We start from the raw sequence: 18,678 nt of genomic DNA on the forward strand, positions 1-18,678 counted from the left end.
TACACCGAAAGCGGATATAAAAGGATTATAAAAGATATTATCTTGTCTTTTGAAATACCATATATAAGCGTTTTTCACATTTGACAATCAGAAGTATTAAAATGGATTTACAGTGCAACATACAAACAATCTGTAAATTTAACAACAGCTTTTGCAATAATCGTATAAAGAAGTAATTTTACCAGGAAGGATTATATTGTAACAAACGAGCAAAATTTATCATATCGCGGCATCATTAATAGTAAGCTTTATTCCCATTGATTTTTAATCTATACATATACATTTATGTTATATACATTTTTAAGATATTTTTTCAGAAAACAGTATCTAAGTTATTTCTTATAATGTTGCTTCACTAGCTTTTACTTTGCTAGGAAATTTACAATAGTAATTGCAATAATTCTTTTTGTTTGCTATGATAGTATTCACTATGTTTCATTCATGACGATGTATAGCAAAACCGCTTCACACGTTGACAAGTTGTTATTCGTAAGCAGAGTCGGTAACGGGTGGAATAATTTAGTTTTGCACGGTCCATATCGCTCTTCCACCGGACCGTTAATACTATCCTTCTCATAGCCATATTTTTAATGACTTCGTCTCTAAACCTGTTAGGCAACGCCTGTGAAAAACCTGCAGCGTGATTTTCGATTTTAATCACCCTACTGCGCTTTTGCGTAAACATGTAAATGTGAAAAATTATTTTAATTTTTCAACCAACTCGTGCATGATACTACTTTTTTAATTATTCCATAGATATTAAATTTACATGCTATTAAAATATTGTTTTATTTTTTAACAACGATTATTATATCTAAAAATTCAAACCGTTGAGATTGATAAACTCAACATTTCTCCCTATTTTTTTTTTTATTGAATAAAATGTATAGTAAACGTTAAATAAACGGTGACTTTTTCTTTTTCATGCTGTCGCAATATTTGAAGAGGTTACACATAGATGTTGTTAACTTTTATTATTTTTAGTAATTGTTCGCGTTGAATACACATTAGCATAAGAGCGTTTCTGTCCTAAGTAAAGGGTAATGGTAAATGTAAATTGTACATCGGAAGTACAACCAATTCACATTTGGCAACAACATGGTCAGCCAAAGGGAAGAAGAACAAGGCTGGACAATTTATTCCTCGAGTACCGCGAGGAATAGTTACGATTTGGCCAAAGATATCCGGAGCTTTCGAATACGAGAAGGGTCGTGTTTTCGCAAACGAGGCAAAAAGGGTGCTCTGTGAAGCGGTCTGTACGAGGTTAAATCGCACACAGACGTCCTACCTTTGTGACAATAGTATTTGCTGCGCTGTGCGACGTTGGCAATTGATTATCTTGAGAAAGGTTGTAGAGTATGAGCTCGATGAAATGAAGACTTGCGTAATAAATGTTGAAAAATGAGCAAGCTTAAAAAGAAGATAAACCTCAATGGATTTAAATGAAACATTGATATCAACGCCAATTTTTTATGCAAAGCTATTCAATCATTAATATAAAAAATAAATTATATTAGCAGGAGCCGTTAGATTAACGCTTGTATATATAAACCATTGTTCTTCTATTTTCAAATATACAAGAACATTAATTTAATTGCTTTAATATCATTTGAGCTCGAAAATAATAATAATGGAACGCTTTGTTTCTTCCATAACTAAATTATATACTAAACCAACCTTCTATAATATCTGATTCTATAAAAAAATATATATAATATTAATATTAATATAATATTTTGATCTTATCTACCTAAAATAATTATGTACAAAAACTATTATCAATAAAAATTTTGATCAATATTAATCTTTATTAATCTATATTAATCGTTATTTCTTTATTTCTTTATTATAAATTAAAGAATAAAGCAAAAATATTTTAGACAATTTTAAAATAATATTAGAAATAATATTAAAGAAGTCAAAAAATAAAGATGGAATAAATATTTAATAATATAATTTTTTTACACATATCTCTTGCTGGATTATTGGGATATTTTATTATTATATATTACTAACAATAAGATTTCCCATATAAATATTCCATTTCAAATAGTTTGATACTTGATATTTCTTATAATGATAACGGATTTGCTTTTATTTAATTAAGAACTTTCTATCTTTTTATCTTATAGCTAGGGAGGAAATATTATGGATTTCCGGAAGCTGCTTGTGATAATCCAGCTGCTTTGACGATTCGCGACTCTGTTCTACTAGCGAGAAAAAAAGGATTGCCTAATTAGCTGATCTTAAAGAGTTGAAGAGAACTTACTTGAAAAGTGCTTGCGGCAACTGGAGAAAATGTCTAGAAAAATACGTAAGTATAAAATGAAATTAGCAAGCCTTGGGCGAAATATGAAAACATCGCGAGCGATAAAAATAACAACTCGTATAAGGCTCTGCTCCTTCGAGCGCTTTATACCATAGTCTTGTGTACTTATGGCGATATGGACACGATGGGCGATCTACGTGTGCGTGTAAGTTTTGCGATAATACTATCGAAGAATAACACGTCGAACATGTTTAAAGGATGTCCCTTTACAATTGTGCAGATGGAGAAATCGCTACGTAGTGGATAGAACTGTTGGATGAGCCGGTACAGATTCTTATCGTTTCCTGTTATCATTTGCATTTAGACTGTGTTTCCTGAAGCAACAGCGAGTAGCTGAAATGTCTGCCTCGCGCTATACCGCTACTACTGACAATTCGAATCCGCATAAAACGTTACTATTTACAATAACACACAGCTCGACAGAGAATGGAAAATTATTTGATGACTTTCCATATTTGGCAATTGTTGCGTTCAAAGATTATTTCGCTATTATTATGGAAATGAAAACTGTTCAAACAATGCATGAAGTAATAATTTCATGAATAAATAATTTAATTATCACAAAGAAATAATTAAATTATCTTTATTAAGATAATTAAATACTGACAAAAATTTGCAAACGTACAAATCGAAACTATATTCATACCTGTGTAAATCCATCTTTAGTTCAACGAATCATTTATAATTTATATCGATACGAATTTATCATAAACATCGACGATATACGTGATATTGATTTTATATGCAAATATAAAACGTGTAGCAAGAATATTATTTCGAAACTGCTGAAAGAAACATATTAATTAAAAAAGCTATAAGTTTTTTTTCTGATCCAAATGCATATCATTTTACTAATAATAAAGAAATAATAAAAAAGAGAACACAAGTAAAACAAGTAAACATGATAAAACACAATATAAAATATGTATACACATAAAAAACTCAAACTATATATATAGCAACTCAAAATAATTATAAGGTAAGATTAATTATAAGGTAATTATACAAAAATAAAAAAGTAATTATAAATTAACTATAGATATATAGAAAGTTTAACGCTCGCGTGCGCGATATTCTCAGATCATTAAAGTATATAATAGATTTATTATCTAAAATAGCCTCAGTATGATGTATTATAGATATCTAGATATATCTTATTATACGATCTAATATTAGAAGACTCGTTTGTTTACGAAGCATCTAGTATCGCTCAACGTAGACGCCTTTGTTATCGCCGCCTCTTTCGTTCTATAACCGTCCAAAGGGATTCGTGCCGATGATGTACGAGCTAGCTTATGGAGAAAAGCCCTTTTTTCCCCTCGTTACTCCAAAGTGCGCTGCCAAGTTCCATAATAATTCTTTCACGAATATCATTATTATACCGTCGGGTCTTCGTTACAGTCGATTTCCCGAATTTTACGTAGCTTCGGAATGAACTGAAGAACGTAACAAAGTAGAATGAATATATGAGCTGAGAAAGAAGTGCCAGTATAAGTTTCTTTCTACCATTATAACTCGTCGGTACTTATATTTTATTTAAAATGATAAGATGGAATCTTTAATCTCATCGATAATATGTCAACTTTTAACAACGTTAAGTACCTAAGGTTCTACATATTTTAAGAAGTTGAGTTTTTAACTGGTACATGAAATAATTTTCTGAGCATTAGATGTGATACTTTAAAAATCAATAAAAATACACACATAATATTGAAAAATAAAATTATTTTTTTATGTTAACTTTACTATAATAAGTGATACAAAACATCAGGTTTATGTGACGAATTTAATCATAAATTTAACATATAAATTAATCATAAAACTGACATTTTTTAACAAAAGAGAAAATCAAATAAAGGAAATTTTGATTATTTTTATAGCATTAAATGAGTTTATATAAAGAATTTATTATCAAAGAATATTTTTTTTATATATAGATAATATCTAAAATAAAACATGTAGATCTCCTATATATGTATATAGAGGAGATATATATGTATCCCAGCAAACACCAAGTAACAGTTATATAATTGTTAGTTATAATTTCCTACTCAACAATATAATTGTTATCTAACACATCACAGTTATATAACATGTAACAGTTATATTGTTGAGTAGGAAATTATAACTAATAGTTATATAACTGTTACTTGGTGTTTGCTGGGATGTATGTATGTATTTTGCTGAGGAGAATACAGATAATTCGGGATCGAAGGATTGAAAAAATAAATTATATCTCCATCTGCCCTCTACAAGAGAAATTTTTAAGTTTCAATTCCCGTCAGTGCACATGCAGGGTGTATGTACAAACGATATTCTTGCAACCAGAAAATTTACTTTATCAGAGTTATCACTTGTTGGTATACACAGAGATATCGGTTATTGATATAGTAGAGATTAAATATTATTTGTACCTATTATTTGCATTCAAAGTATATATTTTTATTTATAAATATATCTATAGACACACATATATATAGTAAAATATATGCTAATTATTGTTTTTTAACTTAAATTTACATATAAAATTAATATAACATAAAATATGCATTTGATTCCATTTATTCCATATTAATTGATGTTCCACATGTTTACATATTCATGCTGATTTATTAGGTCTTTATTTATGTAATAACTTCTTAATTACATTCTCTTATAATATATGTATAATAAATTACAATAAAATATAATAAAAATTTTTTTAAGTTTTAGAAAATTTTTTATGAATAATTTAGTTTTTTATATGGCATTAAATACAATTGATTTTAACAATGTTTTAAAGAATAGCAGAAAGGATATATTTAATAACAAATTATAAAAAGATTGTTATAAACATATTTTAAATCAGAACTATAAATAAAAAATGTGATAAATAAAAGAGAATATGATCCCTGCATATAATATATTTTTATTCAAATACAAATGCTTTTAATTCAGCTTAATGAGATCAACTTAATAAAATTTTCGCTATCATAAATCTCTGGAGATTCAATGGAAGAAATAGAAATAATCCACAAGACAAACACAACAATTCAAACAATTATCACGATTGTCTAACATTTATTGCCAAGTACACGATAAGGTACATTATATTTACACGGGAGGGAAGAGTTATTGTGGCCACACACAAATGCAAAAACTATTATAACTTACAGCTTAGCATATATACACGTCCCTGAGGCTTATTCTACAATATCGTACACATACTATTATTATACAATATCAGTAGCTCTATATATTGAAGGAATGCAGCGCCGTACAATAATTTTACTAGTTATCACACGTCTACGTATATGTACATAGCACATTTGGAATCATCACAAACATACGCAAGCAATATCGCAAAATTGATGGATCCATTTCAAAAATTTTAACCGGACTAGCAATTTGTAATCGATTGGCAAAACACGTGATTGATCGATAACAAATTCGTTAGGAAAATGAAATGAAAGCTCGACTAATAAATCACCGATAAATTGCTTTAACGATTGAAAATATTGTATACTCGTTATTTTTTGAAAGCGATGTCTATTATTAATATTCGTTATACGTAGCAGAGTCTACAGATTTATTTTTACCTACGTTTAATACACATCTGTCAGAATTAATTTAAATATTTTACATAAACATACACAAATTCACACTTAAAATCGTTACTTGTACTCGTCTCAATCTGTTCACAAATTTAGCATTTCTATATTTCAAATGTACATATGTTCACTTCATATATAAATAAAAAAATTTAGACGTATACAGAGTGACCCATTATAATGTATAAATAGATTTTTCCCTGGAAATACGACAAATAAAAAAAGCACGTGCACAGGTTAAATTGTTTCGAGGAACATCAATATTGCCCTTTATTTTAAGAATGAAGATGTTTTGGAGATTTCAAGATCTACTGTAACTTTTTTTAATGGAACCTAATTTATTCTTTATAATATAAATCAGTATTTCCTATTATTTTATTAGAATAAGTAAATATTACAGTAAAATATTTTAAAAATGAATAGGATAAATTTAATCTCTATAGATGCCTCTTTTTATACTTTCAGGAAAAAGTCCATTTATAGATTATATGTCTTCTTGTGTTAATTATTTGAAATTAATGGACAAGAAGACATTTTATAATCTATAAGCATTGTATAAATTTCTAAAATTACAAATAAACATTTTTATTAGCTGATCTTTGCAACACTATATAGCTTGTCTGTAAAAAATTCACAAATTTTCTAATAATTATGATCTACAACTTAGACAATATTATGTTAAGATATTATCTTTGTTCGTTGATGCGTTTATAACTATTATTTTTATATCTAAATTTATCTAGAACTAAAAATTGTATAGATAAAAATCCGAGAAAAACTTTGTTTTACTCTTTCTTTTTTTTTCTTTCACTGTTGATGCTTTCTACAGATGTGTGTATATCATTTATCTTATATATACAATACATGTAATAGTCTATTACTATAACCATATTCATGGTCACGAGGTATTCGAATTAAAAATACTTTATTGATCATTCCGTTAATGTCGGAAATTTTCCGAAAATTATTGTCATCCTGTAACATAAACGCAATAATTATATTAAGTATGGAATTTTACACGCAGAAAGCACAAAAATTAGAAACATGTGTGTTCGAGCAGCAGAATTAATATAAAATGCAACTATAAATAAAGTTATGTGTTATGATTCTAATCATAATATGTAATGCTTTATAATGCAATAAATTTTTTGTTGTTATCACAAATTGTCGCATATTATTTAAATTATACAATAAAATATATAATTATACAATTAACAAGAGAGATATAATTATCATTTCTTTGGTATCACAATAATACACCATCTAAAAAAAATCTTCGAATGTAATAAGCAGCTTTCATTAAGTGTATTTTATTGTTGTATTCTTGAATACACAATAAAAAAAACACATATTATTTATTTATAAAAATCGGAAATAAAGTAGTCTTCTTTAGTCATCATATAATTCATGAAGATTAACATTTATAATGTAACATCATAAATACTTAAATAAAATAAATCTCTTTTGAAAATATGAAGCATATTCCTTTTTTATAATATATTTTATGTATTTAAGAAACAAAATGGAACTCAGTAAAATTTATCGTAAAAATATTTCAAATATATTGTTTCATAAAATAATTTAATATAATATACAATAACATTATTATGGAGACTCTACCATTTAAAATATATATTTTTATTTATACATTATTAATTTCCTAATTATTAAATTTCATTATATATTATTTCAAGTTTTTTATTATCTCTGCTGCATATGTACATAAATATTTTTTTTACTGATACATACTATAAAAGACAATTAACTTTCTAAGATGTACATTTCTCATAACAAGGCATAGCAAAATCAAAAAGTCAAAAGTTTAAAAAATATATAATTTGAACTGAAATAAAGTTAGACAAAAAAATATATTTATAATACTTATGATAAGAAATAAACTTTTCAACATATAATGCTAAAGAGAACTGAAAAAAAAACAACTTTTTGTAAAAAATTATTTGCGATTCTACATACGCATAATACATTTTCATTATTTATATTTATATTTAAACATTATTAGCAAATTGCAAGCTATGTACGTCTGTTAATATTTTAAGATGCGGAAGTAATGAAAGATATAATCGTCATATCTTTATATTTACATTCACATCAATACTTATGATATGTGTATATCATATGTATATCAAAAGAATAATATTACATTATTTCTGTAATTTTTAAAGATTTTTAAACAAATCAAAGATCAAACATTTTATATTTTGCACGAAAATATAAAAAAGTGTGCCTGCATTTTTTCTAAAATATAACTCGTATGCTACTATACTCACACACATATACAACACACACACACACACACACAAATATAAAATATAAAATAAACAAAAAAAGTATTTATTTGAAGAACTTATCAGAAAGTGCGATTGCAAATAATATGTAGCCCTTTTACTTGATTTATAGACTTTCTTCTTCAAGTGCTGGCGAGGTCAACAAGGTTACCGCTTGGAATGGGAACGGTAAAAGCCAACTACTCTGACGTCTTCAGCGTAAAGGGGTTAATAGATTGGTGGCTTTCTACATCTTTAGATAGAGAGGAAAGTACACGTTCTATTAGTACACGTTCGGCTTGCAATGTGTTAATTACGCTCCCTCACGAAGTACCCCCGGTCACTCTGATCAACCAGATACTTCGGACCCTTTATGCTTCCATATAAAAACAGGTCTTCACTCTACGTTCATTTTATGCAAATTTCATGTACAACAGGAAGAGACTTTTTATCGAGAACAGCGACCCTTCGCAGCATTATTCTTGTCGACATTACTTCATTGCGATGCTTGCCACGCGCGATGTTTAATCTTGCATCCAGAGACTCCTTCTATATTACTTTAATCTTCTTTGCGTATAGTTTTTACTGAACAACGGTAGCCTACGTGGATAAACCACCAACCAATATCGCGGTTATGGCAGTTATTCCGAAATTTGTAAGCAAGTGGCGATGAAACGCCGATGAGGCCGTCGCCGACTGAAAATCGATCTGCTCGTCGCCAATATCATCACCTTTCAGCATTGGCTCGTTCTTCATACCAGCAGCTTTTTTTTCATGGTTGTGATCGGTCTTCCATGTCTTCTTTGATTCCCATCTCGGTTTGCGCGTAGTGGGCTTATCGATTTCTGAAAATACGACGATACAATAAATTCGATAAGCAAAGTTAGAGAAAAAATATATGATAAGATATGTTTTTCGATAAGAAGCGAGATAGTTTGGATGTTTTTTTATCCCTTTGTGAATTAAGTAAACTGAGAGAATAATATATTTTTTGTGCTTCCTATTTCTAAATAATTTCTATAGAAAAAAGAAACAGATATTTTCTAAAGAATTATTCCTTTGATTAAACCTTAAAAAAAATCAGTTTTTAACAAAGGTTTGATTGGTATAGATATCATCTCATTTCTTAATATTTTAACATCCATTATATATAACTTTGTATTAAATTTTGTTAAAATTGATCGTCAATTTTATTCAAAATTAATTGAAGATTATAGTTTCATATTATGCAGTGTAATTCATTGTATTTTTATTTTATAAGACATTATCTCTATTAATTATTATATAATCAAAAGTTACTAATGTCTAAATAATTACAATAACAATATAACAATTTTAAGAGAACAAATTAATATAGCAATATCTCTTAATTATGGTACACACTATTGTATATGTGATGTTAAATGTGTGCCCAATAACGCAATAAAGAGAGCACGAGTTCAAAGTTAATTATAGAAGCTAAAGATTCGTTCTACAATGTTAATTTCAACCACATTTATCGTTGTTCGTTAGCATTGGTTTCACTAACAAATTTCAATATAAAATATTTGCAACTGTTGTCTGTAAACAGACCTCTCATATTAAGTAAAAACGCGGGGCAGCAGCAAATAAATAATCGTGATTTTTCCACATATAATATCGATAAAACTCAATGATAATAAATAAAAAGTATATCAATTAATCACTGAAATTCGATATTGATAAACGAGCGAGCGCCTAAATTCGGGCTGATCATCAGCATGGAGATTGAACATCCGTTATAGTATGCAACGCAATAGAAAGTCGCTTTACGTCGAATTGTGTTGGAAACGAACGGGCGTAAATGGCGAATCGAGATATCGGTAAAGCCTGTCCGCGAGTAATAACTGGAAAAATAATCGGCCAAGCGGTCGGACTTTCCGCGCGATACTCTCCGGGTTTGACGTATTGGAATGTCGTCCGAATGGCGTATCCGCAAAACCTGCAGAGCTCTTGTCACTTGCACGCTCCATCGAAATGTCGAGAGTTCGAAAGCGATATTAATTCTCTCGCGCGTGTGCATCGGCATCGCCGCACGAGACAAAACTACACTTTTTCTAATTAATACCCGCGGGATGACAGCGCGCGCAGGTCGCGCAACATTCTCAGGTGACAACCGGAAACAATTGAGATTACGGGACAAAGGTGAATGTCAATATTCCTTTGATAGATTACGACAGGAAAAATGCATACAAATACAGTTTTCCATCAACTTTGATATATTAAACAGACATTTGTAAATTGATCGAGAAATTAAAATACAATGAAAACAAAATATATTTGTTAATTTTTTATTAATTATTAATTTTATATATATATATATATATATATATATATATATATATATATAGTTACATATACTTTTGATATAATAATAAATTCATAATAACAGATAATTTAATAGATTAACAATAACAGATTATATATAATTATTAGTATATAATTATATGAAAAAATTTTTATATTTTCTTATAATTTTATATTTACTTCTCACCTAATCTTGGAAAATTTTTTTTGTACATCTTATAAATTGAAAATTATCTTTGTAAGTAAATTTAGAGAAGATAAACATTGAAATACTAATCAACTTTCGTTCGATGTGCAGAAGCTTATGCAACGTTGATTTCAATTCGCAACGACAATTGTGTTTACTTCTGCAAGGTCAATGCATTTATGTTTGCTCGTAGTACTGTTTACAAATCTAGGAAAGCACACGCTGCATATTCGTGCAGTTGAGATGCAGAATTTGCGCTCTCGGCTATCCTGACAGTTTGTTGTAATAATGTAATTTAATAAATACATTAATTAATACGCTTGGACACCACGGCCGAATATCGGGATTGTGGTAAGCTTTATGTATCGCACTGTTACCGAGAATAGTTGAAATGGTTATCGTCCCGAATACCTTAAATTACTAATTTACGTTTATTAGCATGCCGTTATATAATTTTCTTTGATGCTGTATCTGCGGTAATGAATATTGCGACTGTGGTTTAAGATGTTCAGAGCTCTCTTCCATCTCATTGCAATTAGCCAGTAATGCATTCCACCTGTAAGACTCGCAACTCGCAATTCTGTTCACTGCACTACCGGTGATGCCCGCCATTTCACGGTAACACGCTTAATAGCGTCTGAACATAAGCAATGAACAAGCGTGAGAATAAAATAATTCAATTCGTCTTTTTTTCATTCCTTCTCTTTTTATTCGTATTTCTCAAAGAATTATGATAGCCCTCAGAGAATTATGAATATACGTTAGAAATTTTGTCTGCATCATTAATATCGAAAAATTAAAAATAATAAAAGGTGAAGAAGAAAGACAGATTGTATTTATTTTATTCGTAGAAATGTACAGACAATCATATAAATTGGAAGACATAGAAAAAGAAGATAACTTAGAACACCGCGGGAACTATTTAATGCAATTAATTTCAGCACACTGTAATGCACCAATTTGATAATAACAGAGAATAGTATAATTACGTCACTAATTACTAATAATCTTTAAAAATTACTGCAGCGTAATACCGGGCGTTGTAAAATCAGATTTACGAGATCAATCGTGATTTAATTCTTCCTCAAAGAACATTCGCTTGCACCGGCTAGCGCAGCAAAAGTGAACTAACGACCATAGCTTCCACGGCACATTTATCGGTCACATCTATACGCGCGCGCGCTCGCGCACCCTCATCCGGCGATATAATGCAATTTGAATATAGGCCATCATGCACAGAACTTGCATGCCATGCGTGCACGTCATTGTACAGACTCGGAACGACCGACGCGATGGCGCGACTCGCGCACAAAGTACTTTATACAATCTTAGCCGCCCTTAAAACAATCTCCTCTCCTTGTAACTCGTCTGTTGCCGCACGAGCCGCGTCACGTCTGTCGATAATTCGTTCTTTCTCACCTCTTTTGCTCTCTTTATGTTCAAGTAAGATTCTTATTGAAGTTAATCAACTTCATCAAATCATATAATCTACGCTGCATTTCTCTCAGTAATTATTGTTAATATTGTTGAGCACGTGTCCCATGGACGCCGGGAAAAGCTCTCGACTACAGCGACAGGGCGATTTGAATGGAAAACGCGAGACAACTGTTGGATCAAACTATTGGAATAATTATTGGAGGAGTGATTCGTGAGAATGGAAATTCGTGATGGGCATGTCCACGCCATTCCGCCGTGTCGCTTCACCGCAGCATTTTGTTTGCAATTGTCGCTAATTAAGTGCCTCGAGCGCGCTATGACTCTCCCCTTCATCCCTTTCCCTTATCCAATCATCATGAACGGCGCGATTTTCGTTAAAGCCATCACTCCCTTCCTTTCTCTTTGAACGGACCGCTTCTGTCCTATGGCCGTCGTTATCCGTCCCTTTCCTCCCCATCGTCGACACTCTAATTGGAGAGGCGATCAATTAACATCAGCGAGGTCGAACGGAACGGACGGGTCGTGCTTTACGTATTTGGTGTGCTTACCACTTGAATCTCGCGCGAGAGATCCAATGAAATATAATGACGGCGAACGGGATAGACACGTGACATAGTGGCACGAAGATGACATGACATGACACGACGCGACGTGACTCAACCTGGCTCGATTCACAGCAGTGTTCCCTGCCAAAAGCCTAGGAGACCTTACGGGCACTTTCGTTCTCTATTGTACGCGAAGAAATGGCAAGGCTACTAATGTTGTTAGCTAACGAGCAACATCTTTCACGTCCTGCGAGAGATTGCCGGTTCTTTTTATTCCGTCACGAGAGTAAGCGAAGGGGCTGAGGTAAACAGGAACGGAGAAAGGTTGTTTGGCTTCCAAAGTTCGTATGCACGGAAGGATGATGGAATCATGGAAGCGACGGCGTCATGGAACGAGAGACGAGGTGCATTGGTACACTGAGATTGGGGCAATTACGTCGAGGAGGTTATATCGATCGGCGATAAACCGATAAGTTATCCGCTTAAGAATCACGAACGTTGGTTTAATTCCAGAACGAGATGTTTTGCTCTGCTCCCGAAATAACCGTGTACCAGAAAACATGCAGATTTTTCGTCCGTTGTATAAAGCGTCCCGCCTACATATTATGTCACAATGAGTTTCAATCTGTACATTTTCATTTTTATTAACAAGTTTAATTACCCCGAAACGTTTTACATTATATTTTTCAATAATAAATAAAAGTAATTTTCTCGTATAAATGTATGTACACGCAATCGTAATATGCTATTTAAAAAAATAATAGAAAAATAAAATATACAAATTCTTTCATTAAAATTTTATTAAGATTTCTTTTGAAATTTATTAAAATATAATGTTTTCATTGTCTCTTTATCTGTGCGTATTAGAAGAGAAACTAAAGGGAAAAAAGATTGTGCTTTGCTTACAAAATAAAATTCAATTACTAATATATTATTTGCATTAAGTAATTACGTTATATAGATATTATACTATATAGAGTGAAATTAATAATATAAATAGTAAAGAGAAACATATAATATAAAATATTACAAATGTGAATAGATTTATAAACGTTACTCACTGTAAAGTTTTATCCTTCCATCAGTTTCTCCGAGAGAATTCGTTGCCACGCATCGAAAGGATCCAAAATCCTGAACTCGTACAGATTTTATTACGAGTTTCATCGTCATTTCATATGACCCCTTAGAAATTGTTTCCACTTTATAATTCTCATCTGAAAAGCATGAAAATATCGGCATTTAAACCATGCACGTTGAATATGCTAGAATAACAACGTGTTATTAAAATTGAAATTCTGGAAAAATGTGTATAACTATAATTAACATTATATTTTATTTCACACACTGTAATTCGTATAATTAACGATAAATTTTTTATATTATAAAATATATTGCAAACAGTTAAATACAAAATATTTTACGTAGATATGTAGAGTATTTTATGTGCTTTTTACACATATATATATATATATGTGTGTGTGTGTGTGTGTGTGTGTGTGTGTGTGTGTGTGTGTGTGTGTATGTTTTGTATTTCAGAACACATAATTATGTATATAATATATATATAATATTATAGTAGTAAATCAGTTGCTTTCAACGATGAAATAATATTATAATAATTTATATATAAAATTATATATATATATATATTATTATATATATATTATTATAATATATATATATTATTTATAAATAATAGATTTATTATATCACAGTTATATAGATTAACAACATTAATAATCCGATTAATAAAACAATAATTATAAATTTTGCATGCATATATAGATTATGATTATACTGGCTTTTCAATCGAAGCCAATAATTCGAGAGAGATTGTTAATCAAAAGCGCATGACGCACAAAATCGGCTTTTTCATTGATATAATTGTACTTGTTCTTCGTTAAAAAACTAATCCATTTCATTGCCACGAGTGAAATAGCATTAACTAGACAAGCTTTCACGGTAGCCCGGAATAACAGAAAATTCTGGATCGATGCGCGTACCATAAACTTCGTATTTATGTTCCAAGCAGCTTAAGTATTATAGAATTGTGTAAAGTGTGCATATAAAGCGGACCATGTTATTAGTGCAAATATCATTTTTGTTCTGACGTGTAGAAAACGGCACGAATATCGATTTTTATATTATTAGTTTGAGATTATGACACTGCCAACGTGAAAACGTTACAACGTTTAAAGAAAATTTTCTAATATTTATTAGAGTAAAAATGTGTTTGCATATAATAATGATATCACACTTTTGCGTTAAAGATTATTTATTGTATCATTGTTTATATAAATATGTAACATATTTTACAAATCTACCTTGTTCAAAAAAGCGTAAGCATGACACAAATGAAAAATTAATTTTATTATATACATCTTATCGGATTTTTAATAATGAAATTAAATGTGTGTATGTGTATATGCATGAATCCGTGTTTTAAGACCAAAAGAATAAATTTGATGTATTATTAATTGGGCACTTTCAATTAATTTACTACTTATAACATTATTAATTTATTCATAAAATATTCATAAAAATTCATAATTCATAGCATCACTTTGTATAATATATAGTTCTCTTCTTAAAAATCTTCTTATCTATCTATTTGAATATTTTTCTAATAAAAGTTGTACTATCTTAATAAAATATAAGGTAGCTACTCGTAATAATTAATTAGCAAAGTTATTTCTATCGATATGTACATATATATATGCTTAACATTATAAGATTTCCCAAGAAATTATTTCTGTTCGACAATCAAAACAAAGAAACACAATATACACAATATATACAATATACACGCTCGTATATAAGAAATTTGACAAATTATTGCATTCAAGAATATCCGCATTTGCAACATTCATATAATAAAGACTTTCTCTTCTTTGTAATTAATCGACAAAAATTTTAATGCTAATTTTATTCTCCAAGTTACGAGAACTTCTATCCAACGTTAATTAAGTGACTAGATTAAACTCGATAACACATAAAAACTTGGAATCCGCAAAACAATCCCACGTGCTTTTAATTAATTCGAATGTAACTTTTCATTATAACACTTTGAAGAAAAATTTCAGCTTACCGCGTATATATACGGTGAGTGCTGTCACGTATTAGCAACCCGACACGAGATGGCATGCACACGTCTTAAGTTTTAATGCCGCTGCCCTTGCCCTTAACCCCTTGGCATATCGCAAAGATGCATGGTAGCAATTAGAGTGAAACAACCGCGTTAGCGCGATGTAATTAAGGCGAATCGCATTACAACTGCTTGTGCGTGCACTTGCCGGCATGCGCAGGCGAAAGAAAAGAAAAGAACTTATAATAACTATCTCAAATTGGAATAAAACGAGCTCTCGGTTTTAATAGAACTTTCATTTTAGTAGAACTTTCACCTTCCCAGATGGCGAACATTATTCGTGAAATGCGAATATTTTCCAATACGATATGAAACATTATCTTAACAAACACAAATTTATCAGTTAAAAAATTGATTTATTTTTCCTTAAGAAATAAACATAAAAACGTAATAGTAACTTGAATAGAAAATTAAATAGAAAATGAATAGAAAACACAAAGAAAATTTCCTTTAAATGTGAAATATATGAGGATAGAATTGTCAACAGCATGATATATATGTTGTTTTAATACATTCTGATATTAATATATTCGATAAGAATAAATTTAAATACTCCCAAGAAATTATATTAAAATTAATATTTTTTTGGTATGTGTTTTAGTTTATTGCTAACTAAACTAAAAAATATTTTCCGTGATGAAAGTATAGAAATATCTGCTCACCGTTGGCGATAGTTTCATTTGTTGGCCTCGTCCAATAAGTGATAGGGCTGGGATGAGCTTCGCTATTACATTCTAAAGTGAGTGTTTGCCCTTCGTAAGCACCGACTAGCTGATTTTCGATCCAAACCATAGGCTGAACTATATAAAGTAATATGTTTTAATAAAACATGCGTAAAAGATGCAAATGTGTTATTAATAATTTAAATATCTATTATGTATTTGTATGAATTTATACTAATGAGCTGATGTATCTCTTTTATCACAAAATTTTTCTATCGCATTAAAATAAAAATTAAGTAATAGAGCGTTATCAATTTTATATTAATGAAATTTTTTACTATAATCACATTTTAATTTGATACATAGATATGAAAATTTTTAAATTGCAAAAATAAAATATAACTTTGATGAAACATCCATTGAAATTTTCAAATTTATCAAAATATCTGACGTTTGACACAATCTTATAAAGGTTCCTCCACTCATTTTAAAAGTGTTTTTCTACGAAAGAAGTTCCTCTTATTTTTTTAATCAATCCAAAAACGTCACTTGTCCCCATAGCAGGTGGCTCGTGACATTGCATAGCAAATTTACGTAGCCGGCGGCGGGAAAGATTTAACTCCGTTTTCAGGAACAATGGCCCTCGGGATCGGCTATTCACCATGCCCGCTCCGAGAGGCATCATTACGCGAGATCGCTTACAGCACGCGCGAGTACGACAATTTAAATTATATTTTGTGGCAAGCGCGACGCATAAGAAAGAATTTCTAGAACAGAATTACATAAAATCATTCGTGCGCGAGCATATATATATATATATATATAGAATGTATAACATGGAAGCTGAATAGTGTCAAATTTTTTCGACTGCATTGAGAAAGTTTGATTTCGAAGCAGAAATTACAATAATGTGATTTATTACACGTCTATTACATATCTTGTAATTTTCATTGCGTTTCTTGTAATTTTTAAAGATTAATTAACATATAATGATTATTATTAAATATATAAGATTTAATAATTTTATATGTCTATGCGTATATGTGGGAGCGTAATATCTTTTATTTAATAAAACAGAAATGCATTTGATAATATAATTTTCTTGATTGCAATGAAACAGCCATATGTGTGTATTTTGCAACGTTTCACATTGTTTCGATGGAAATCATAAACCTTGGTCATAAAACAAAATCTAGGGTCACGTAACAAAATTACGTACAGTGAACAGTGAGAAGGATCCGCTTGCTGACTGTCGGTGGTACCCCGTTGGATGCTATACAGAGATACGGTCCCATATGGAGACGCGTAATGCGTGTTATTTCCAGCTCCGGACCCTCGATACTCACCGCTGCAACAGTTTATATGTACAGAAATGCAGGCATATAAATTCATATAAACATGAATTACAGCACGTGAATTATATACGTTTCACTAATCGCTCAGAAACGCATCTGACAATACTAACATACAATCTGATAAATTATATGCATTAATGCCACGTTAACTTTTAATGAAATATTCCGAATTGTAAACACACATTTTCCAGAAATTCTCTTTCGCAATTTGAAATCTTACAAAATATATAAAAATATATAAAATATATAAAATGCTATTCTTAAAACCATCAACGTAACTTTTTCTAATATCGATTAAATATATTTGATGTTTTAAATCATTACTATTAGCAAATACAAATATAATAATAATAATAATAATAATAAAAGCATTTCCTCATATAAAATGCTTAAATTGTTATTAATTCTATGTACAAATATTTAATAACACCAACACTTACACAAAAATTTGTATATTTTCTCCTCATTTCCTTGACATACCATTTATAACATATACGTAACAATCAATACACATGTATTTTAATTACGTTATTAGGTAACGAGAATGTGAAATGCAAAGGATATGTTTAATTTTACATTGTACATTTAACAAAATTTTCAAACATGCAATTTAAATAAAGTACATTAAATGTATTTTTCTATCCACATTTCTTTATACCAAAATACAATAAAACAATTAAAATACTTAGCGATAAATATATTAACAGTGAGAAAATAAAACATTTATTAGCTATTGAATAACATATTTATGTTAAATTGGAAGTTGTACTAAATGGAATGTAATATAAATAATAATACGCGAAAGTGAACAAAGTAGT

The 18,678-nt window shown here is 29.9% G+C and overlaps 1 protein-coding gene and 1 long non-coding RNA gene across 2 annotated transcripts in view; one reads left to right on the forward strand and one right to left on the reverse strand.

Annotated features, from left to right (window-relative positions):
* The first annotated feature begins 2,261 nt into the window (after nucleotides 1-2,261).
* On the forward strand, nucleotides 2,262-2,584 carry LOC145966824 (uncharacterized). Its single transcript, XR_014437179.1, has 3 exons — nucleotides 2,262-2,314; nucleotides 2,394-2,474; nucleotides 2,550-2,584. It is a non-coding gene; the product is annotated as an uncharacterized LOC145966824 (long non-coding RNA).
* A 5,385-nt stretch (nucleotides 2,585-7,969) lies between these two features.
* LOC145966149 (protein amalgam) overlaps nucleotides 7,970-18,678 on the reverse strand; it is an 81,289-nt gene continuing 70,580 nt past the window's right edge. The window contains exons 5-8 of the mRNA XM_083089998.1: nucleotides 17,725-17,853; nucleotides 16,506-16,643; nucleotides 13,760-13,912; nucleotides 7,970-9,049 (exon numbers count right to left, since the gene is read on the reverse strand). Of these exons, the coding sequence (XP_082946124.1) occupies nucleotides 8,805-9,049; nucleotides 13,760-13,912; nucleotides 16,506-16,643; nucleotides 17,725-17,853 (665 nt within the window). The 3' untranslated portion in view covers nucleotides 7,970-8,804. The remainder of the gene's footprint in view (nucleotides 9,050-13,759; nucleotides 13,913-16,505; nucleotides 16,644-17,724; nucleotides 17,854-18,678) is intronic.

Source organism: Camponotus vicinus, unplaced genomic scaffold (assembly GCF_025532165.1).
Source record: "Camponotus vicinus isolate PSW18456_S1 unplaced genomic scaffold, iyCamVici1.0 SCAF_2, whole genome shotgun sequence".
Classification (NCBI taxonomy): Eukaryota; Metazoa; Arthropoda; class Insecta; order Hymenoptera; family Formicidae; genus Camponotus; species Camponotus vicinus.